General features: G+C 41.0%; 1 protein-coding gene across 7 annotated transcripts in view; it reads right to left on the bottom strand.

Moving 5' to 3' along the window:
• Positions 1–25,421, bottom strand: part of eya4 (EYA transcriptional coactivator and phosphatase 4) — a 460,934-nt gene that overhangs the window by 251,188 nt on the left and 184,325 nt on the right. The window contains exons 1-2 of one of the 7 annotated variants that reach the window (XM_078542402.1): positions 10,764–10,905; positions 8,825–8,882 (exon numbers count right to left, since the gene is read on the bottom strand). The exons of 3 other annotated variants lie outside the window; for them this stretch is intronic. Coding sequence is in view for 1 of the 4 variants with exons in the window: in XM_078542399.1 (XP_078398525.1) it covers positions 10,764–10,796 (33 nt within the window). In the remaining 3 variants the exon portion in view is untranslated. Of the gene's footprint in view, positions 1–8,824; positions 8,883–9,176; positions 9,391–10,763; positions 10,911–25,421 lie in introns of those variants that run through there. 3 more of the 7 variants (XM_078542401.1, XM_078542399.1, XM_078542403.1) reach the window with 3 other exon arrangements.

Below are 25,421 nucleotides of genomic sequence, written 5' to 3'. Positions count from 1 at the left end.
CGAACTTTACGCTCACCCAGGTGGGAACCTTATTCCTACAGGGACATCTATTTTTAAAACTTTTCCACCTGTATCACTTCCCTAAGGTTTTCAAAGTCTTGTTCAACTTTCACTGATCTGCACCACCTATCAATCACCATTTCCCTCCATCAAATTCCCCAAAGTTTTGATTCTGTTTTCTTTTCAAATTTCTAAATTTCTGTCTGTAGGCTTCTGGTATTAACTCAAAGGCATTGCGAACAGCATTCTTTACTCTGACAGTCATCTGATTGCTCTTCTAAAAGAGATGAGTACACTGCCAAAGCTTTTCCCATGAAAACACTATGAGCACACTCCTATCTTCTTTAGGCCATTTTAGTTTTGTAGCAACTTTCTCAAATGACACAAAGTATATTTCTACTCCTTTCTCACTAAATTTAGATACCAATCGAATAGTCTTTGCCAAATCACGAGTATGAGATGTTGGCTCTGGGCCATCCTTACCATTCCCCTCCAATGCTTGGGCTTTAAAGCTTGTCTCTTTCTAATTCCTGTCCCTTTCCCTACACCTTTCTTTTCATTCTAATTTTTTCATTTTAAATTCTATTTCAAGATTTTTGCATTGCTCATTCTTCTCTTTCTCTTTTGAACTCAAGTTTTTTTTTCATTTCTCTTACCTTTCCCTCTCTTTATAATTCAGAATTTTCATCTCTTTTTCATTTTTCATCCTCTCTTTTTCTAATTCAATTTGAAAATGAGTATAACCACCCTTTTATTCCTTTAGCACAAGGGAAGATGGTTGTGGTTGTTGGAGGTCAATCATCTCAGTCCCAGGGTGTCACTGCAGGAGTTCCTCAGGGTAGTGTCCTAGGCCCAAACATTCTCAGCTGCTTCCTCAATTATCTTCCTTCTAACATAAGGTCAGAAGTGGAGATGTTCACTGATGATTGCACAATGTTCAACACCATTTGTGACTCCTCAGATACTGAAGCAGTCTGTGCCCATATGCAGCAAGACCTGGACACTATCCAGGCTTGGGCTGATAAATGGCAAGTAATATTCATGCCAGCCAAGTGCCAGGCAATGACCATCTCCAACAAGAGAGAATCCAACCATCTCCCTTTAACATTCAATGGCATTACCATCACTTAAACCCCTACTATCAACATCCTGGAGGTTACCGTTGACCAGAAACTGAACTGGACCAGCCATATAAATACTGTGGCTCTAAGAGCAGGTCAGGGGCTGGGAATTCTGCAGTGAGTAACTCACCTTCTGACTCCCCAAAGCTACCCTCTAAAAGGAATATGTCAGGACTGTGATGGAATTCACTTGCCTGAATGAGTGCAGTTCCAACAACACTCAAGAAGCTCGAACATCATCCAGACAAAGCAGCCTGCTTGATTGGCACCCCATCCACTACCTTAAACATTCACTCATTTCCACCACCAACTCACAGCGGCAGCAGTGTGGGAAGATGGCCTGCAGCAACTTATGAAGGCTCCTTCGACACCACCTTCCGAACCCGTGACCTCTACCACCTAGAAGGTCAAGGGCAGCAGATGCATGAGATTGTCACCACCTGCAAGTTCCCCTTCAAGCCACATACCATCCCGACTTGGAACTATATCACCATTCCTTCACTATCGCTGGGTAATAATCCTGGAACTCCCTAACAGCACTGTGGGTGTACCTACAGCACATGGGTTGCAGTGGTTCAAGAAGGCGGCTCAGCACCACCTTCTCATGGGCAATTAGGTCATTGGACAATAAATGTTAGCCTAGCAAGTTACGCCCACATCCCATGAAAAGAATAAAAAATGCTTCAAGTACCACTACTTCAACAATTTCTGCTTACCTAGCTCCTGATTTCAAGTCAACCCTTAATTCTTGTGTCACAACGTTCAATTATTAACTTTTGTTAACTGTTCCAAGCCACCAAGAGAGAAATCTTTTCTCTCCAGAAAGGTCTGAGTATTAAAGGTAGCCATACTGATTTTCACTAAACACAGCAAAAGGGAAGTCTTAGTTTGAATTCTGGAAATTTCTAGTGTGCCCCTTTTCAGGTCTCAGCATTTTGAGATCCCGGACAAGTTCCCAATTTATGATCCCAGTAGAGACCAATAACTGTTAAAAGGAATCCCACGAAGCCAATGGAAAGAAAACCGATGGATAAATTTTCATTTAAAAAAATTATTGCTGTAACAAACCAACGTAATTCAAACATTACTCAAACAGGTTTGAAGGATGTTTCAAATAAAAGGGTAAATTTTACTTCAAATTGTCTATACAACAAAGGCACGCCTCACACAGTTAGAAACACTTGTATTACTTCCCACACAAATGATGGACTGTGTGCAATCTCAGTTTTTCCAACTCGGCCTCAGCTATGTCGGGTCTTTCACTTCTCACTCAGTTTCGGCCCTTGTGTTGCATTCACCAGAAGCTCCCATCCAACGTTCCCCGGTGACAGTTAACACCAACAAGGCACACATCTACAAACCCTCTCTCACTTGGGTCACAATGGTCCTGATGGCACGGAATCCCCAGAGAATCCCTTCTCCATCCCTTTAAATGGTCTTGTAGGCTCTAGCAACACTCAAACAGCAACAACAGGTTTTGTCCAATCCACAATCCACAACTCTCACTCTTCCTGTCTTCAGTTCTCTGCTCTTTCCAACTGTGTAATAAAATCTTTGCTCTATTCTCAGAGACCTGCTTCAACACCAGGATCTGTCTGAAGACTGCCAAACAGAAAACTGTTCCACTCACAGATAAAAGCAAAATATTGCGGATGCTGGAAATCTGAAACAAAAACAAAAAATGCTGGAAAAACTCAGCAGGTCTGACAGCATCTGTGGAGAGACAGACAGAGTTAACGTTTCGAGTCCGTATGACTCTTCTTCAGAACTGAAGGGAAGTATAAATTCGGTGAAATATGTACTGGTTAAGGGGGGCGGAACAGGTGAAGCTGGATAGAAGGCCAGCGATAGGTGGAGGCAAAGGAGAGATAGCGAAAGATGTCATAAACAAAAGGTCAAAGGGTTGTTAATAGTGGTGGTTCTGGCTAAAGGAGGTGTTAATGGTGACATTAAGAGTGGAAAGCAGAATGTGATAATGGCCAGACCAGGGTAAGCACTCTGAAAAGTGACCGATGGCCCTAGTGGGGGAGGGGTGGGGGAGGGGACGGTGGTGGGAGAAAAGATCGAAAAGGCTAAAAGCTAGGAATAAAACAATAAATAAAATGGAAATTAAAAAAAAAAATAATGAAAATAAGTGGGGAAAAATAAATAAAAATTTAAAAATAAAAATGAATAAGGAAAAAAAAAGGGGGGGGGAAATCAGAAAGTGGTGGGGATGGAGGAGAGAGTTCATGATCTGAAGTTGTTGAACTCAATGTTACGTTCGGAAGGCTGTAAAGTGCCTAACTGGAAGAGAGAACCATTCAGAGGGAACCTTGCTTATTTCCTTGTTAGATGAATTCTCATTGTGTTCTAAACTGCTGAAGGGAAAAACACAGACTGACCCAGCCCCACTGCAATTAGCTTTCTATTTACCCTTTGCTTCTTAGCTCCTCATCACATAGCAAACTCAGGTCACATGGGCATTTCTTGGAAAGTAATCATGTCATAATCAGGAAACCAATTTATCCTCGTTCAGAATACTCCCCAGCCACTTTGGCCTTAAAGGAACATCGCACAGAAAAAAATGCTGGCTTTTCCCAATAGACTTTTCCTAAAGCACATGGGTTATCACACAAGTGTGAAGTGAGAAAGTGGGAGAAAGGAAGAAAAACAGCAACAAAAGGGAAGACAGGACAAGAAACAAGTTTTTAAGACACTTTCATTTTATTTGGATTTTTAAATGTTTAATTTTGTTCTATGGCATTCATATTAGGTATTAATAACCCTACTATTAAGAGCTGAGTATCTTTATTACTGTAACATAGGTATTTGTTTCAGTATGAGTTTACAATGTTCTAGTTGAAGTTAAAAATATATACTTCAGCCCAAGGTACCAGAAATGTTCACAAGCTTAAAGCTTACTACAGTTGAACTCATGAAAGAGAAAGGAATTAAATCACAAAAGAAAATTCTGAGTGTCAGTTATTCAATGATCCCACGTCTATCATCCAAAGCTCTGCTGTCAAGGTCTTAACTCACAGCAAGTCCTGTTCCCCTATCACCCCTGTTGCTCGTTGACTTACAGTGGCACCCAGTCACATCCTTGTTTTCAAATCCCTCCATGACCATGTCCCTTCCCATGTCTGTAAACTCCTCCAACCTTAACTTACAAAGTTAACGGCAACGTACAAATGAGATATCTGAGCTCCTCTAATCCTGGCCTCTTGCGCATTCTCAATTATAACTGATCCACCACTGACGGCCGTGCCTTGAGCTGCCTCATTCCTGAGTGCTGGAATTCCCTACCTACGCCTCTCCACCTCTCTAACTCACTCTCCTCCTTTAAGACACTCCTTGCAGCCTACCTCTTTAACCAAGCTTTTAGTCATCTGACCCAATATTGCCTTATGTGGTTCAGTGTCATACTTTGTCTTGTAATGCTGCTATGAAGCACCCTGGGACATTTTATATTTATATAAGCACCTTTAAGGTAATATGTTGTTGGTTCCAAGTCAACCACATCAGAATTAGCAGCACTGTCTACACTACACAAAATGTGTCACATACCTGGATGATTTTATGTAGGTTTTAGCATTAGTGGCTAAAGATCTTCCAAATACAAAGACAAATTTTGACCTGGCAAATAAACCTGATGGCAAGACAACATTTTCTAGAAATGAGGTTGCAACATAGTACAGTTTTTTTCTCTTCATAGAATGTTAAACATGCTGCTATTTTGGTGAAGCTATCTTCTAATTTAAAAAAAAACCCAGAATAAAACCACAATACTAAACCTAGGGATTCCCCAGAGAATTCAGCCCCTTTCCTAATAAATAGCTCAACTCGGCAGCGTTGGGGATAATTTAGCGTATAGGAGTCATTTAGTGCCTCATAAATGCAGGGATTCATGCATTTATTGCTTAGTTATCTTCTCTAACTATGTTTGTAAATTTCTTTGAGGAACTGTAAAAAGGTTGAATCATGTTACATGCAAACTGGATAAATACAAGAGCTTCCATAAAATATATACAGAACATCTTAAAAGAAACAAATCCTTTAGCAATGATTTTTTTAGTTAAAGCACCACCTCTGCGATTCAAGAATAAAATATGGAGGGATGTTGTGCGATAACTGAATTATTTGTACATTTTCATTAGCTTTTGCTGATAATGCAATTTGTTCAATTTACTTCACACTGGTGTTTTGTGGGCTGTTTTAATTTTTGAACAACTGCCACAAAACCATCATAAGGTTTGAAAGACAACTGTTATATTGGTCTACTACACTTACTACGCATGAATACTATTTAGATGCCAATATATAAGCTACTGGAGGTGCTTTTAAATTTTGTTACCATTTTAATTTCAATCTTAGAGTTAATAATTTGATACTCTCTCCGTCATTCTTTCAGCTAAGCATAATAAAAAGCCTAGTCCCATAAAAACAATCAAACCTTCTAAAGTAATTGCACGTGGAAATTATTTTGTAATTTTCACAAAATTTTTGCAATCTTATTACAATGCTTAAAACAGGATATAAGCTATTGTTTGGAGACCTTACACAGTAACAACCAAATGACCTATTTTTACATCTTTAGTACCAAGTAAATCACCTCAAAACAATAATTACCAATAAACTTTAATTTAGCAGGTTTCAAATTGAGCATTGAAGGCTGCATTCTTGAATGTATTGCGTGAGTGCAAAAATATAAAAAAAATTATATTATTTGTTTTAGAAGCTAAAGCAAATGTAAACCCAGGAAGGCAGATGTTTCTGAAAAGATGTTGCCCACATGCTGCAAATGCAATACTTGCAATCTACTGCAAGTGTGGGGAACAATAAATAATTAGTTTCTGGGTAATTATGAACCAATGGAAATTTTCAGCAATATTTTCAAAGATGTCTGCAATTCCTTTGGCCTCATTTGCCTTCTCTGGTATGACCTTCAATTATTTCAATAGAATAAACCTACATAAGCGGTTGAAGTAAAATGCTTTCCATGTAACCTTAAATAGTGCAGTTGTATTCTACAAGTCAATCTAATTTTCCAAATGTACAGATTTAAAAGGACACATTGAAGGCATATCTCAACAAATAGTTATAACAGAATTCAAAGAAGTAATAGAGCTAAAAGAAAAAAATACAACTTAAAACAAAACTTCACATTAGTTGGAACACAGCAGTATATACAAGTCATTGTTTTTCACTCCAAGCACAGTATTCCACTGAGTTGCAAGCAACAAATGAACTATCCCATCTTTAAATGACAATCAATAAAATCATGACAATGACTATGAAAGGTGAAATGCAAAATATCCATAACAACATGAGTTTCCACAATCTGTGACAATTGAAGAATATAAGTATGATCAATCAAAAGGGAATACGGTTGAAGAAGCCTTTAAGTAGTTAAAAAAAATTTGTTTTCTCAGGAAATATCCGAATTAATAGGTTTTCAGGGCTTTGAATTTTATAGCTCTAGATATTTTTCAATAGTCAAATAATGTGATAGACACAAGCAATGATGAATATCCTCACATTCTAGAATAAAGTTAACCCATTTTTTAAAACAGTTTATATGAGGCTAGAATTATATTATCACAAGAAAGTGAAAATTGCATGAAATTTTGTTAAGATCAATTCATTTTTAAAGTGTTTTGAAAATTGTACCAGTTGGTAAATGTGTCTTCAAAAATTATTTTTTTCCATCCGTTTGACATAATCATAACCTGTTTTATAGTCATTCTCTTAATAACAGGAGCAGAGTTTATAAGTCCAGAGAGTTACTTAGTAGAGCTAAAGAAAACATATTTTTCTCTGCAACTTTAGCAGCTTTATGAGATTTATACAAAAAAACTAGCTATATTTTCCCACAAAATGGTCCCTGTAACATATTTATCACTGCACTTCGAACTAAATATTAGACGGGGTTTATTTAAAATGCAATGACACACTTAAGTATTTAAGGTTTCATAGGTACAAGCTGAACTGAAATACTTTTACTGAAAGAGAAAGAAGTCAAATTGCTCATAAATAGCACAGTATTCCACACAAAAATGATCTACATTTGCTTTATTATTCAAGCTTACTCTTAACTAAGTGTCAAACATTATTCACGTTTGCCTCAACATGCACTTCTGTACTTATATAGGCAAAATAATCTACCCAATATTCTTAACTTATAATGTTAAGTACATTTTTCACTACAGCCAAGCTTTAAGATACACTTTCAGAAAAGAACATTTACGGAAGAAAAGCAACTGGCAGCCCACGTAACAGGCTGCTTGCTTTAAACACCATGCATTAGTCTATTCCATACAGGAGCTGTGTAGTTTCATGGCATTAGTCTACAGAGCTAAAGGAGACAGGAAAACCTTCCCTCCTTTACACACTGCCGTACCTGTTATTACAATGAAAACAGAAGTCAGGTTCTCAAAACAATCCAAAGCCCTAAAGGAGAAAAACTGATTTCAGACTTAGAAGAGCCCAGTTTGTGGTATTCTGTTTCCTCCACAAGCCTGATAACAAGACACTCCTGTGGTAACCTCTCACTGGCTGTGTCCCGTGAATGAAGCAGACTTTCAAGAAGTCAGCAAACATTTTGCCAACTCATGACATGGCCTCAGATTGCAAGCACCAACAGTTGGTCTTTAAAATGAAATGCAATTTTAAACAGATATATTGTGCCATATAGAGCACTGCAGCACACCAAGAGTAATAATATTTCTGACAACCAGGTTATTAGGATAAACTTACAAATAAGCAAATTAAAGGCAGAGGAGGTTGATTGTTCAGCAGATTGTTGCAAATTATTTCTTTTATGTTACTCACAGAAAATGTTTTAAGCATATTCAACTGCCTTTTTAAACAAGCATATCTATCATACTTTAACAAGAAATTGAATTGTATTTTTCTTAAATATTTCAGTTGAATTTTCTAGGTCTACTCTTATATCGGTAATGATTTCAAATGGGTTTGAAACATAATCCTCCTTCCGTAGATCTTGACTTCCTACTAACAAATTGTTATGAGACATCATTACAGATAAGATGACGTAAATATTTCAGGTTTTTTTCTTACTGGTTTGCACTGAGCAAAAGCAATTTTAAAATTTAACTTCAACAGGGTGAGTAGAACATTTGTCCGCAATAATCAAATAAAAGCCAGCAATTCTGATCACATTTGCTGTAAAAAGTAGAGGTACCCTCTAGTACAAAGGGAAAAGAAAACTGCATCAAGACTCACTGAAAAGCATAGCTCATTGAGTCCGACTCTGAATGTAGAATGATTTTTTTTCACTTGACACAATGAACTGAAAAATAAGTTCTGTAATTCTAAAGTAACAAGACACTCTTGTCTTACAAATACTGTAACTTATCTCTATAACACGAGCTTGCCTTTCAGCAACAAATCGCATGGATGCATATACTGAAGAACACCAGCAAGCTCAACAATTGTTTTTCACTTTCCCAGAAATGAACTGCATAAGTTATAAACAATTTATTTTTTCTCTACTGAGCTAAAGCTACAAGGAATTACAAAGTTACTTTGGAATGATAATGATGATATATCATCCACTGCAGCTTGCAGTCCATAATGGAATAAAGGAAACAATTCTCAGGTAAGCTGTTCAATTATCTAGACATTGGGCAGATATGTGAAACAACGGTCTCATTGTTTTACTAGAAACAAAGTGAAAAAAATAGAAGGTAAAGTCTTACCAGAAAAATTACACAGATCTTCAGTTAAAACTCCAAAATTTTCATTTTGTTTTCAACTCTGCAAGGAAGATATTAAATTTTGTTTCTTTTTTTCTTTACCTTAGTCGGTTCAGTCACCAGTTCAATGTTACAAAATATGCCACAGCTTTTGAATTAGTCAAGTGATTATTTTTTCAACAGTATTGTTTTTATTTACTCTGATGATTTTTTTTTTCCCTTTTAAAGCTGTAATCATGTTCCAAGGCTCAGCGCTGTTGATTTAAGTTTACCATGAGGATAGTCAGGATAGTAAACAAGTTTCAGACTGACCAATTGCTTTCCACACTCTTCTGTTTATAGCAAGCTGACTTACATTCAGAGGTCACCTCGTCAACAGCTCCTGTCTTTCACTGGATATATAATGTGCTGCATTTATTCCAAGGCTCATCGGCGTAGCCACATCCCCAGCCTCTGCTAGCCTGCTGTCACTTTGTGACGCATCTGCTCTTTAGCATGTGAAGTTTCACTCTCAGAAGGGAATTTAGAATTTTTTTTGCAAGAGAGCAATATAAATTTCATGGAGCTCCTTAAAAGTTAGTCAGAATGTAAAAAATTCAAAATTTCCTTTCGGATGAGGTTTCTTTCTTTTACTTATTTTGCTTAATGAAACAACGTCAATTTTATAGTTCTTAAAAATTGACCCATTTATAAATTTAATAAATATCTAGGAATTCTTCGCAAACATGACTTTTTTTTGGTTTATTTCTTTCATAAATTACAGCGAGAAACTTAATCTTGGAAGAAAGGATCCAGAAATTAATTTTATCTGAAACTAGTTAGAATTTTGTTGCAAGGAACTGAATTTCTAGCTAATATTTTCAGGAATTCCATTAAAAAAAACTGTTGATGATAACGAAACAGTGTTCCTTTAAGCTTTAGTTCTAAAATAACACCAACAATCGGAAACCTTAAACCATTGAAAAGAATTGAAATAGAAGGTTTGAGCTGAGAAAAGAACATCTGAAATCCACCAAGTTGCAACATTTAGTGAAGTGGAATGTCCTTTTTAACAGCTTTCTCTAAAAAAAATGTTCTGCACAACTAAACTAGTATAAATATCACTGTTTAACCGACCTCACACAAAATCACTGTGCCACTGACTTAAACAAAGGAAAGAAGAGACTGAAGATGGCACCCTTCCTCCATGCTGGAGACCACTGCAACGCCTGTCACAAATGGGGTTTGAGTGAAGGTTACACCTGCAGCACATTTCTGGTTCACTTTTGTCACCACTGCAATGTTTAAGTGACGGAAAATGTCCAAGCTCTATTAAAGCTAATAACACATGATTGATGTGCTGCGTTAGGAAGCTGTGTCAGTACAGATTAGAACATCTGTGCCGTCACTTTGACAACTCAAGCACTTTATTATTAGAAAGGATCTTGGGAGGCTGAAAATTCTCTTAAATGTTTCAATGTTTTAAAAAGAAATTGCACTGCGTAATGCACACATATAATAAAATCTCTTGAGCTGTCAATAGAAAAAGGGTAACTTCTGCCGAACGAAAACACACATTTTTACATTTATTTACATGAAATTTTCATTGAATGGGGCACTCCTGGAATATTTTAGTTACCAGAAAATGATATTTCATACCACAGAAAATTAAGTCTAGGCACCTGTGTAAAATTTTTGAGTACCGGGCAATGAGTGCTGTATTCAAAGCCTATTTTAAACTGCTTGCGCTGACAATAAAATGAACAGAATATCTGACTGAGTCACAGTCTGTTTTAAACATACTGTCAACTTCTGAAGGAATGAGAGCAGTGTACCGTATTCTGGTGCAGTCATAGATACAGCCAAAGTAGCCGGGCTAATTTGTGTCACATCAGTTACATGAAGGCTATACTAAAAGCAAGAAACACAGCTTACAATACCAAAAGAAAGACCAGTACATCACCTGAGAACAAAAGACGAAGTTCAGATACACCATATGCAATTCAATTAGTTTTACAGCAAACTACCAGAGCTGGAAAAGGCAGCGTACAAGTAATGCTGCAGCCAGGACTGCTGGATAAGTCTGCAAACTGTGTTGTGGAAACACATTTCGGCAGTCACCCTGTCTGCAGAAAGAAGCATTTTTGTCTGAAAGCGTCGATCCCTTCAGGAAATACCTAGACTACTAAAAAAAATTAGAATGCTATTAGCTGCAGCCCTTGTCATATTTCTTCAACAGCACACAGGTAAACATCATCCCTCGCCAAGTACTCAAAGATACTGCCAGAAACCTAATGGAATACAGGCAAATCAAAGAAATTTGTGGAATTTCCTCGGATTTAGCCAAATGTCTACTTTCATTTCTAGTGGTACCCTAGTTAATTTAAGCACCAATCTTTTTTGTCAAATAGAAGTTAAACTTTATTTTGTTATCTTTGTTCTGATGATATAATGAAGTTTCACTTCCAAAAACAGTGTGGACCTCTAGTACACAAGAAAGAGGCATGAGTAAGTTATTATTGCTTTAAATATATTTAATATACCTTTCATTGGGTTTAGAAACGCGTCAGAAGCAAACATTTTCTGTATGTTTGGTGTAACAAAAGGTGTAAATGAAAGGAAAGCCAAATTAAGAACGTAATTCATCCTTGGGTTAAATTTTTCAACATTGTCTGATCCCATTATGCTGAATGCTAGTATTTTACAAACTGCAGTGGATTTAAAATGTCTTGGTATACTAAGGAATATCTGTCTTTATTTGTTCAGTAAGATTCATTCAAAAGATGCTGATAGATAAAAGCCTGACAACATAAAACTGCAAGAATTGGAATAAAATAACTCCATACTGATACACCTTCCCTGCTTTTATGTATTAACAAGCATTGCAACTTCAAGAGACTTTAGCACTGTAAACTGAAGGAACAGCTTTGAAAAATGGAACACAAAAAGAACTTCTAAAAAAACCATCAAGAGCAGACACTTTTTTGCTAACAGGTCAGCAAGCATGTAACCTGAAGATGGCGCCATAAGCACTACATCATGAGTTCGTACAGTTCCATTCACTTTTAGGATGTTATTTTTCTGTTTGCGCTCCAAAAAATATTTCATTTCATGTGATTCAAGCTTTTTATAACATCTCTTTCATGAATAAAGATAACACATTCCCTTTTAATCATTGCAGCATTAGTACAGGAGTTTGGAAAATCTTAGACCTCTTAATAGTATCAGGACCCTTTTCGGACATCCACAAAATCAGTTAATAACAACCAATATACACAAAGTGGACCTATCATTAACATTAGCGCTGTTCTTTAAATCTACATTTAAAAAAAAACTTATATGATTGTTACCATGGTTACCTACTTGCAGGCACTGTAACACATTCTCCCTGGAGCCTTTCTGCAAACAAGCAAACCATCTTCCTGACAGGGTGAAATATGACCCACAGCCTGACTCATGTCCTACTGTTTAGGGAAATGTAGCAAAGACTACGTTTGATTATTCCAAACCCTCTCCTAACCCACCCGAAAAATTCAGGCCATCCCACAATATATTTCTGAAATAAATTGGTTAAAGATTATTGCAGTACGAAATTTAAAAAAAAAACATTTTAGCAGCTGAAATAAGTCCTGGTTTTGGAAGCAGAACAGACAGAATCCTCATTCATTATTAACCATGTCTTGCGCCTGTGTCAGCGCCTGATAAATAATTTAGATTAATCTCATTACAGAAGATTTCATTACAGGATAATTTAATTAAATGATGAATTGGCTCCCAGATGTCAATGTGTGTGCCATCCTTTAAATAATGCTGATGATGGCATAGGGATTTGCAAGGCTTCCAGTCCAGACTGGGTAAAGTGCACTATTTGACATGATCTGTTGAGAAAGTGATGAGAATGGTCACCCATGTGGTTTGTTATAACTAAAACTTATATTTTCGGAGAAAACCTAAAAGCTTGCAGGCTATCCCAGAAGTGTAGAAACTTTTAGAAAATTGAGTAATGGTATTGATGAACTAAATATGTAATAGAAATGTGTAAAATTTTCCCATTGAATCGTGGACAATGCCCGTCTTAGCCCAGCAAAATTATTTGAAATAGAATGCTTGAGAATTTGTTGAAAATGTGATGAATAGGGAGATTGAAAGAAAATTTTGCTGTAAATTGAAAGGACCTAATTTTTAAACATATGTGCTCCAACAAAACTGTGTTCTAGCACTCTCAATATTTGTGCTGAATATAAAATTTCCCTCTGTCCTGGTTGCTCTATAAGAAGCCCCCAATTTTTAAATGCTTTTGTTGGTTGTACAATTTTGGTGTGACATAGAGTGGAGGGGGTTCAAGTGACTGATCACTGAAATTTAGTTTTTCTTTGACAAAGTCGTGTGTAAATGTGTAAATCATATACCCGTGATTAACATTAAAATTTAAAGAAATATTTTATTCATTGAAGTCAAAAGTTAGTGTTATGGTCACTTAAATATATATCACAAATATCAGCACAAATTATAATAGGGCTAAAGACTGGGGAGAGAAAATTCTTTGGTAGGCTTAGATGGAAAACTATTACCTGTTTTAAAGTTAATGAGATGACAAACAAATTATATTTAACCAAAGGACATTAATATACTTGGTCCAACAAATCTATTGTGCCTAAAATATTTCTTTTTAAAAGTCAGAGAATATGGAGAGGAAATGGCTCCTCAAGTTTGGCAAAATTCCACAAATTAGCTTACATTTGACAGTGCACTGATGTATCATAAATATGCAAATGAGCCATGTGGTTCAGATGAGGGAAAATATCTGTGAGGATAACTGTAATGTATATCGCATTTTAAAGTTAGTGAAGTGACGTATCTCTTCTTACACATGTGGTTGTTTTGAGCATTCTATCTTCCTCGTAATGTAAATCAAAGCATCTTGGGGAAAACAATTCACTTGATTTTGGCAGAGTAAAATAGTGGTGAACACTTTACTAAATTAATATTAATGGGCCCACTAAAAATTTACGTTTAATTCTTTATTTGAGAAATTGCGACATTACTGAAAATATGTCATGGTGCTATATAGCAATTGTGGCCTATGCTGCTGTTCAAAGTAAAATCTCCATAACCTCTTAAAATTGCTGTTCTCCTTCACTACTAGGTACTGAACTATAACCCTAACAAAATGGCAGGCAAACAATACAAACCCATGTGTCAGCCAAACCTCCGCTGCAACTTGCGTTTCTAGAAGGAACATTTTTATTTTTGTCTGGAAACCAATTCATCGCTCAGAAAACCAGTAGCAAATGCATTCCTACCCATGCAAAGAAAAAAACTGCAGTACAAGCCTTGTTGTGTCACTGATATTAGATTTATTGCTTGGAAATATACAAATGTTTAAAATATTACAAAGAGATGCAGTTTGAAATTAATTATCAGCAAATTAAATCTTGTGAATCAGGAATTGTAAGGTACTCTTTCAGTGACAGTAGGTAACACAAGTAGTATGTTCTCAGCTTTTCTATTTGATAAAACAACAAGATAAAAACAGTAATCCAGAACAGATGCAATAACAAAATGGTGGGTGAGAAATCCAATTTCTCTTACCTTAGGTACTGCAGAAGACAGTAATTGTACTAATTGTTTGAAGTTTCCATTGCCTATGGGTCAATATTATACTTCATTAATCCTTTGCAGAAACTGTAGCCTACAGGTAAGGTCATAAAATGTTTATGTGGAAGTGCTTCACGCAGTATTTTATTGATTTTCAATTTAAAGATAGTTTTGGACACAGCTTTGTCGATTACAACCCACATAAGGGTTTTGACATACTATATTTAATGTCAATGGCATTTCCATCAAACTTTTTCAAATGGCAGAAGTATATTTTGAAGACGTAAATAGCTTGTATTTTTTAGGCCTCAGGAGCTTCTATATTTTGGAAAACTTTATAATTATCTGTTTTCGTTGTACTTTTTAGATATCTCTTAAGTCCTTTTATAAATCATTCCTGAGCCACTTCAGCTTATTATGCACATATCGGCTTTATTATACAAAGCCCAAAAAATATCACAGCAGGTAAATTAAAAGGTGAAACAAATGTAATTTAGAAAATTGGGAAATATTAATCAGTTATTTCAAGCCAATCCTTTTATAAAAGTTCCATTTGTATATAATTTCACATCTTAAATTTTTAGCAATTTAAAAAAATGTTAATTTTCCTAGTAGAAGCAAATAGAAATTAGAGTCCTGCCTTAGCAGCAGTTTTTAAATGCTGGCAGATTATATTGTGTTTCTTAGAAAAGCCCAATGCTGGAAATTTAGAAATTACAAACAACTTGTTGTGACAAAACTTCTACACCTCCTCTCTTTTCACAAGAACCATTTGACTCCTCGGTGTCTTAGGCTCAGATTGTTTCACTCGTCAACTGGGGTAGCAGGAATAATTTTCCATAATTCAACATGCTGATCATCTACACAGTGTTTAGTGATGGCTTTGTCACTCATCAGAATTTTAAAAGAAATAAAATTGTCATTAGCCAGCTAAGTGAGAGAGTCAATTTTTATTAGTGAATGTTGCTGCAAAGACAGTTGGAAGAGATGCTGAGTACACTAGTGCCAAGACCATTGCCCCAAGAGCACGGTTGCAATGGAGAAAAACGTTTGTTGGCCTGGATCTTCGGAGTAGTGGCAATGATTGCTAGATTGCCACTTTGCTCGAATATTCCACCCCCCACTCCTCCACACACACACACACACCCGCCCCCACCGAATTGATGCTGCTGCACATTTCTACCATGACCCCCCGAGCCCAGCTTTCAATGAAATGTGCAGCGCACTGTCCCTCAGGGAACTCTGACGGAGCAGTAGCGTCGCGGGAAGACAGGATATGCCCCCTTCAAACGGCACTAGCTGCCGTTTGGTTAAATTTAAAGATCCATTCTGAATGTTAGTGAATGGATAAGTGGATGAATGCGTGTGGGTGAGTGAGTGAGTGAGTGGGTAGGTGGGTGAGGTGGAAGGTGGGCAAAATGGTTAAGGTAGTTAAGTTAAATCTTCCTGGGCAATTCTCACACAGATCTGGAGACCAGTAGATTTGGCCCAATGGCTTAAGTAGATTTGTCAGGGTGAAATGACTGTTAAAATTGTTTCTGATCACTGCTGCATTACTCACAGCCTCATTAATTATAAAACTCACTGCACTGTCCTCCTCCACTGCAGTGTTCTAAAATCATTGCACCAAATTTTAGCAATCTTCTCATGCTCACACACTCAGCCCAATTACAAACCTCATTTGCTTACAATTCACAACTCATTCACAACTGTCAGCTATCCAACTTGACAACCAGATTCTTCAAACAACTCACAAGAGTCATTAATGCACTTTAACCCTTTTTGTAGGTGAAGGCTACTGTACGTAGGCAACAGGCTGCTATTGGTAAAGGAAGAATACAAATGACCACCCTCTACCTCCATTGAAATGAGTGTCTGAGCTACAATGGGAAGCAGCTGTGCGGAGATTGGGGCCAGTGACAATGCTGGAGGAGATGTCATGCAGGGTTTCTTTAAACCAAGGCCAGAATTTCCCCCACCGTGGATGAGGTTTCATGAAAAACGCGAAGGCCACCTGGGCACTTTGCCTGCCCACCAACCTTAAGGTTTTACGGGCAGCTCATTAAATTGAATTGATTAGGTTTTAAATGGCCTTAAAAGGCCTTTGACAGTTCGGTGGGCACATAGCCAACTCGGCTGTGTGCCTGCCGAACTGAAAATCTAAATGATGTGCGGTGACATCGGGATGGCCGCCTGACGTCACTGCGTGTCATTTTACGGGTTGGCGAGCGGACTCCGCCCCCGCTCGCCAACCAGAAGATCGTGCCCCAAATCTTGAATATTGCTGAAAAGGGAGACATGTTGACAAAGCTTTTTGTCTTGCACTCATCAGGACAAATGCCAAATTTCAAACAATCACAACAACTTATACTACGAAAAAAAAGGATGTTGATTGGTTGGCAAGTTGACTTTGATTGGATGAGGCGTTGCCAAGGAGAAACCAACAAGGAACAATAGGTTCCCAAGCTCTTGGGTAATTCAAAAAAGGTGCAAGACTTGAACATATTCCCTTTGTTTGTACAGAACGGGTCCCCGCATAGGAATGTATGTTGCTTCTAGCAAGTGTAAATGAGCCACATTACGAGCTCGACCGATTATCTCAAAGTGTAGCCGTTAGTACACTCAGGATCTGTGATGCTGGGAACCTCAGGAGGAGGTGGAGATGGATCATCAACTTCATGCACCCATCCTAGGTATTTGGGTGGAAAAAAAACTCCACCGCACCTCACTTCAGGGATGCAATAATTGTAACTGCCTTAAAAAAGGGTGATAAACCATGCTGTGGAAACAATCGAGGTGTTTCCCTCTTGTCCCTAGCAGGAAAAATCCTGATATCACATTCTCCTGAACTGCCTACTTCCTGAGGCTGAGAAAATCCCCCCGGAGACACAAGTCAGGATTTTCTGCTCCCGCCTGCTAGGACGCCTGCTGCAGACGGGAGCAGAAAATATCGGCAGATTGCAAAAATCAGTTTGACGTCATCGTGAAACCAATTTGCGATCATCCGCTCCACCCATCAATGACAGGTTGCATTTCCCGCCATCGCACGTCAGGAAGCTAACTTCAATACATGAGAATCTTACTATAAGCCCTGCTGGCTGGAATCATCCCGCCCAGACTGGATCATGAGCTAATCACACCGATGTGTTTTACAATTGTACACAAGCGACGTGCACCTGGCGAGCTGCACTTCGCCCAGGACTTTGAGGTTTGTTTGCCTACCTTGCTTTGGACAGCACTCGTGGTCATTAGCACCAGGCTTCACAGGCAGCATTATATTGCTTTTAGGGGGGCTCATGGGCAAGTCTCTACCTACCAGGCCAGTGGTAAGGCTTTTCAATGGCTGCAGGGCACATGCTGTACTAGGAAGGGGGTTATCCCAGGTGTGCGTGGGGACACATGTTGATCTGTACAAGTGGCCTCAAGATGGTGAGGGCTGAGGAGGCAGTCTCCAGAGGAGATAAGGCCAGATGGAGATGCTCGGAGAGCCAGAATGGTGAGTTTGCTGGACCTCCTGTGGCCAGAGTAGAGGTACTGGACATCACAGCGGGCCTCCAAAAGGCATTCCAGTGATGGATCACTGAACTCATCTTGGCTTTCGAGGCCATATCTTCAATGGAGCAACCCTGGACTGCAAGCATTAAGAATTGTGTGTGCGGCAGCTGTTTAGATATGGCACCCAGAGTGAGGAAACGGTGAGGTAATGGCATAGCGGGCAATTCAAAGGCTGCCCGACAGTGATACAGTGTGTTTCCTGTGGCTGCACCCTCGGGTGGATCCTGCACCACACCATCCCTCTCTCAACACAAATTAGAGTGCTCTCTCTCCTGCTTTTGACACTAATTATCTCTACTTTGGTTCACTGGGAGCTCTGCCAAGTGACCGATACCCTCAGCCAGCCAGTCCCTCAGCTCCATCCACATCCTCACCTCCAGCCAAGAGGACTCCTCCATTGAAGAGCTGGAAATAAGCAGCCTGGAAGCTCCATCACAGCACTTACCCACACACCCTCCACCAGCGCAGAGACACACACCTTGGTGGGACCTAGATCTAGAGCAGGCTCGGGTTCACAATATGGTGGTCACTGCACGGACACGTGTCCACAGCGGGAGGAGGCAGGTTCAGCCAAGCTCTGAGCTTGGAAGACTGCTGGGGAAGAGGCATCTGTGAGGTCCGAGTCAGATGACGAGCCTTTGGATTTGGCCTTCCAACTCATCCTGGAGAGTCAGCAGAAGGCGGGGGAGCATCATGCAGAGCAGTTGGAAGCTCTCAACAGAGTAGCTCATGAGTTGGACGTGTGCGTCCGCCTGCTCTCTGATGAAGTGGTGCCCACGTGTGCACATATGGAGGTCTCCATGGGGAGGACAGCGGACGCCATGGAGACCCTGGTACAGCAGAACGTGGAGATGTGTGCAGACCTGCACTCCATCGGTGTAGCCATGGGCGAGTTCCTGCAGTGGCGATGCGAGGGGGAAACGGGGCACCTGGAAATCTCCCCAGGTGCTCCTTCCCCTCAAGGAGTCAGGCCGGGGCCCTCGGGCACTGGAAGGGAGAAAGACCAGCAGCTGGACACCCCCGGGTCATCCACTCAGGAATCTCAGAGGCTGTCCGCTCCCTCTGAGTCCCCTTTGCCTGTGACCTCCTCAACCTCATCGTCTGTCATCACAGAGGGAGCAGCTGGCCCACAGGACAGCCAAACAGCAAGCTAGAGCCCCTCAAGGCCTCAGCTCTCCAGAGGACCCACGCTGAAGGCATCAGAGGCAACGGCCAACCATTGCACCCTCCTGCGGATGTCGGGGCAGCACCCAGAAGCCTTAACACGTTCAAAAGTTAAAAAATTCTGATCACAAGTGGTTGCATGGGTGAACACATTTTGCTACTTTACAATCTGGAAATATATTCACTTTCACTGAATGATATGTAATGGTGTCTTTCAGCTTCATCGACAGACTTTGCAATTCCTCCCTCTGCATCACCCCACACTGGCAGTTCAGCTGCATCCAGCCGGCCCATGAGTGATTCTGGAGGGAGAACTGTGAGTGTGGCAGGGCCTTTCGGAGCCTCGTGCAAGCACTCTCTCACACACGTGTAGCCTTCCTCTATCACACTCATCTCAATGCCCTGAGCATTTTCAATGCTGCCTCCTGGGGTTCACTTTCATCTGTCCACCTGAGCTGACCTGCTTCTCCGCCCACCCACTGATCACACTCCCATGCAGCACCTGACCTCGCCCACCACGACTCTCATTTAACTTTTGATTTAGCCAGTGTGGTAAGTGCTACAGTTTTTCTTTCGCCCCCCCGCCCCCACTTTTTCTTTCGGGGATGTCCAGATGAATGTGTACATTCCTGTCCTTTCCCTTCCGAAAATCCCACCCCCATCCACATTAACCTCCCCGACCTCATCCTTCCCACCACCAGGGTCCATATCAGCCTCCGAGTCCCCACCATCCGCCCTCACCGTCCCTTTTACGGATACTGTCCAACAATCACTCTCCCACCCTACGACCTCACTCTGCTGTCGGTCATTCTCACCATTCCCTCGTACCACGCCCCCCCCCTTAGCTCAGTCCCCAGGAAGCAGTCATGGACTCATCAGGGCCCTCCCTTGCACGTTTACCTGGACATCCCCTCCTTTGGACTTCCTTCCCCCTTGAAGCTCTTTCACCTTCTGGACTTCCCCCTACCTTAGTTCCCCACCTACAGAAGTCTTTCAGACCCCCTTACTTCTTCCTTTCTTTGGATTCCTTCCTCCACCCTGACTCCCTCAGACATCTTTACTTCTTCCTCCAGCTTTATTCCTTCCCCTACCATTACTCCCACCCCTCCCTGCACTCCTTCCTCCCCCAAGAATCCCTCCCATCTCTGTACTTCTCCATCTCCTGGACTCCTTCCTCCCTCCGGACTCCATCCCTTACACCGTCCAACCCTCGTTACACCTACCTCCCCAGTTGCCGTCTTCTCTCCTGTTACTCACTCCTCCCCAGTAGTCCCTCCCCACACAACCTCCCCCTCCTGGCACCTTCGTTTCCCCCCTCCCAAACTCACCCCCCCACAAAACCTTCGTTCTGCCCCTCCGAACCTCACACCCCTCCATCCCCCCAACACCTCTTCCTCTCCCAGTCTATCCTAGACATTCCTTTCCCTCCCCCGGTACACCTTCTTCTCCCAAACACAGCTGGACCTCTCCATCCCCTCGACCGTCATCCATTGTGAGCAGACCCTCAACGGTGACTTTCCACCTTCCATGAGCTGCTTCGCAGCAGAGCCATGTCCATGAGAATCCGCCCAGCATGCCATGGACGTTCTTCCAGGGTTCCTTTGCAGTTGGGCTCCAGCATCTTCTACTCCCGGATGTCCCCGATGTGAGCAAGGCCCTGGAGGTAAATCCTGACTTCTGCACCGCATCCCACCATTGACAGGCAGAGTGGACAATTGCAAACTGGTTTCACGACATTGTGAAATCAAGTGTTGACCTTCTTGCATACTGTCTGCTCATGCCGCTGAACATGCCTGACGCCAGCAGGCATGGAAAATTCCACCAATTGTCTTTATTGCCAGACAAATCTAAGAAAAATGCTGAGAACTACATTGCATTCAGCGACCTGACCAAAGCATTTGGCTCAGTAAATTGCAAGGTTCTGTGGATTGTGCTCCAAAGATTTGGATGTCCAAAAAATTTCATCACAATCCTGCAATTGCTTCATGATGATATGGCTAGAGCTGTCTTGAGTAGGAGATCTGAAACAGACGACTTCAAAAACTGGACCAGGGTCAAGTAAAGCTGCATGATAGCCCCCATGCTATTTACAATCCATCTGACAGTGGCTATTCATCTCAAAGATCAACTGCCCTCTGGTGTCCATGTTAAATATTGCTAGATGGAAAACTCTTCAACCTCAGTTGCCTGCGTACCAAAACTAAACTGACCACTATAGGCATACATTATCTACAGTTTGCGGATGGTTGCAGTGTCATTGCCCATTCTGCACCAGATTTACAAGCCATCCTCAACCTCTTCAAATCTACATTCAAGAAACCTGGCCTGTCCTTGACTGTTGCCAAAACAGAACTCATATCAACGCACACCTGGTCAGCAAAATATTCCACCTCCCATATATGTTGAAGGAGATACTGCAGAATAAGTTCAGCACTTCCCATACCTTGGCAGTCATCTCTCTCAAAAGGCCACCATTGACGTGGAGATCCAACACTGAATCAGCTGCACCAGCTCAGCCTTACACAAACTATAGTAGCAACTGTTTGACAACAAAGACCTCCGCAAGTCAACACAAGTCCTAGTGTACAGAACAGCTGGCATCACTACACTCCTGAACTGCAATGAGACCTGTATCAGTGACACATTAGAAATTCCATCAGCTAGGCTGCATCCTCTGGATTCAAGGGGAAGGCTGTCGAACAAATACTAGTATCTTTCTTGAAGCCAGCTCCACAAACATCCCAGCAAAACTCCTGCAAAATCAACATCGACCGACTGGACACTATGACCGGGTGGCTGAAAAGTGTCTCGCCCACCAGGCCCTGTTTCTTGAACTCTCAAGTGGCTAGCATTCCAGGGAAGGACAAATAAAACACTTCAAGCGTGGCTGCATTGACATTAATGACTGGGTTGGTGCTTGCTACTGATTGTTGAAAATGGCGACAACTTGTCCATCAAGCTGCATCACACTGAGTCGCAATGGCTTAATGATGAGTGGTGGCAGAGAAGGAAAATAAAACAAAGCCTGCACTCCGGATCTCACTACCTCGTGGGACTATCTCGCCCCATGTGCCAAAGATCTGTGGGCCGAGAGTCAACCTGTTCAGTCACATGAAAACCCATGGCAGAATCTCGTGACCCTGAGTGGATGGCATGCTTGAATTGAGGGACAATGTCAACGACAATATATTTAATAAAAGAAATTCAGGAGCAGTTAATGATTATTGCCAGCCTGGCACTCATTTGCACGCTTTCAGACTGCTTCCTATCGAGTTTTCATTCTGACAGACTGGCATCAATGAGCCAGCTCCCAGCATTTAAATGACCAAACTCAGCATCTTCATCCCTAGTGTCAGGTTTGTTTTTCACTGGCCTATGCTTTGTTGAGATAAGCGAGCTGGATTTAAGGCTATAAACTGAAAAGCTGGATCTGAGTACTGGTACAACAGCAGTTGTTAAGCAGGATTTACTCCTGTGCCTGAATTTTTCAGGCGGCGGGCGGGCTTGGCTGGAGCGGCCGGTCGTAGAGCTGATCGCTGCCCGCGATCGGCTCCGCCCCGCTATTCTACGCAGGCGGGCCAATTAAGGCACGCCGAGCGTAATATGCGAGCCGTAGCGCTCAGCGCTACCTGTGCAGGTAGGGGGAGGAGGGAGAGTCGGGGCCAGTGCTCTTGAGCGCTTCAAACTCCCTGATGCACGGAGCTGCCTCGGAGATTGAATCGACGTTGAATCAATTAAATAAATGTTTGAAAAATTTATTTAAACATGTCCCCTCGTGTGACTGTGTCACATGACAATGGGACATGTGTTTATATTTATGAAAATTTTTTAATCTGACTTAATAAAAGCTCTAGGAGACCTTATCCTGCTCGTGGATGAGGTTTCCTAAAAAACGCGAAGGCCGCTTGGCCTTTTCACCTGCCTGCCAACATTAAGGTTGGACGGGCAGCATTCACAATTACCTTAATTGGTTCCTTAATGGCCTTATAGGCCGTTTACATATTGGCGGGCGTGCAGCCGACTCCGGTGTGCGGCTGCTGAACAAAACATCGCAACTCAGTGCAATGACGTCGGGACGCACGCCCGACGTCATCGTGTGTCATTTTACGCAATGGCGTGTCGGGCCCGCCCCCTCAAGCTGACTGAAAAATCCTGCCCCTGAGCACCCAAGAGAATTTTGCATCATGGGCAGTGTCTGGTTGTCACCTAATGGGGCACTACCTAAAGGTGATCCTGCAACCTTAGCAGTCTCTGTAGTACACCATAGTAAAACAGATGGAAATAAATGTAATCTTTGGGAATTCAACATTTTATTGGAAATGTAACATTTTCTAACTACTAAAAGGAGCAGTCTATATGTAAAATAGGTTCTGGTTTTTCATTTCCAATGGAAACATTTTTCTTCCTGTTAGTTCTCTATACAAGTTGTTATACATTCAGCAAACATTCAATCTGTGTTATGTGGTAACAGATTTCACAGAAACTAGAGACACTCACCCCAAGCCAAATGTAATTAATTTCCACTTTCTCCAGTTGAGTTAATTTACTATGGGTTGATAATTTTAAATTTAATTATTCTAAAAAAAAAAGCCCTTCTCCTCTTCTGTCACAACGTATGTGTCCTCCAAGCCACAGTCATTGATATTGTAGAGGTAAATCTTATGACAATACTCATAGCAGAACAGAAAGCCATAATACAAAAGCTACCCAAACCTATATCAGATAAGAGACATTTATTTTGCGGCGCTGATTTATTTAGTGCACTTTCATCAAAACCAGAAAAGTTAACTTTTCCTGAAAACTTGAAAAGAGAAGGCCAAGAACAAAAAAAAGTTAACTTTGCTTGAACTTGATGTTTTCATTTGGGGTACATAAAAACTATTAGCCAAACCCAATTGTACAAAGTTTTTCACTCCAGGCTATGACTGGAAAAGTGAAATAAAGTACAACGGACACAAAGTCTGATTTGTATATCCGGTTTCTCTGAGGATACAGGTACAACAACTATCACATGCTGCTAAAAGCTGAAACCCAATATAAAATGTCAACAGGGAACACGTGTCCTCTTTCTCACTCTAATACTTAAGATTTACATTGGAATGTGAAATGTATTTCTTGAGTGATGGCTAACTAATAACCCTAGAACAAGTATTAGGTAGGTAGGCTCACATTTAACATAGTATGTCAAAGTTTTGGTAGCTTCAAGCAAAAGGAAGAACAGTAAATGAAACGGGTACTAGCATCCTAGAATAATTGTCATGAAGACTATCCGAGCCAATAACTTTTGCATGGAAAAACTATTTGGACAGATTTTTACACTAACATTTTAAGAATTCTTTAAAAATCAATTTTATAATCAGTCTTGGAATCATTTTTTGTGCCAAAGTTATATTTGCTGCGCTCAATATTGTGACCCAATTGTTGGTGAGTAGGACAGTATTTCCCAATGGCAGCAAAAAACATTTTAAGGTCAAATATAACATCCAGATGCAGAATAAGATTCCTTGTTCTCTGCCCTAATCATGTATCTTAAAGTCCTACACTGCACAAGCACCCACTACTACACCAGAGGCTTAATTTTATGCAGGGGCCATGTCCCCCAGGCCATTAATTTGCTAGAGGCAAGACCTCCGCCCCCATCATGGAGGAAGCCCCACCTCAGAGAGCTGCCAGCCAATCAAATGGTCAGCAGCTCTCTGGTCACTGGCAGCTATGGCCATTGAGGTGATGCTGGCTGGAAGTGGGGAGTCAGGGTGGACATGGCAGGGCAGTGGAGAGGGGAAACATGGGGCGGTGGGGGGAAATGCCTTGAGCACAGAGGGCCTGAAAAAAAAGAGGCAAATCCCCCTTGCTTGGCTACCTGGACACTTGTCGCTGGCCTCCCCCCACCGAGGGTAAAATCGGCCATTAATTTGCCAGTTAAGGGCTTCAGTTGGCCCAAAGGATGGGCCGGCTGTCCAACGCCTCCCCTGCTGCTGGTAGAATTGCTTTAGGGCTGGTGGGGTAGGCAGCAGGTACAATGTCACTGCCCTGGTGCCCAATTTTACGACCCCCACCCGCCTGCTATTCTTCCCCCGGGGAGACCATTAGATTGGGCACCATGCCAGCAGCACAATCCCTACTTTTCACTCTAGACATTTTTGTAACCTCCAAGTAAGATTATGAATATCCACGCCACCATTTACATCATATTGTGGCCAAATCTATGCTGTATGCTTACATTTATTAGGAGGTGGGCTGAGGCTGGTCAGCTTCATTTCACTTAGTACATTACAGCCAGGAAAAGAATGGGAGACTTATATCT

Source organism: Cetorhinus maximus, chromosome 5 (assembly GCF_964194155.1).
Source record: "Cetorhinus maximus chromosome 5, sCetMax3.hap1.1, whole genome shotgun sequence".
Classification (NCBI taxonomy): domain Eukaryota; kingdom Metazoa; phylum Chordata; class Chondrichthyes; order Lamniformes; family Cetorhinidae; genus Cetorhinus; species Cetorhinus maximus.
Note: the sequence above shows the minus strand (reverse complement) of the source record. Positions and strands in the feature narration are given on the sequence as shown.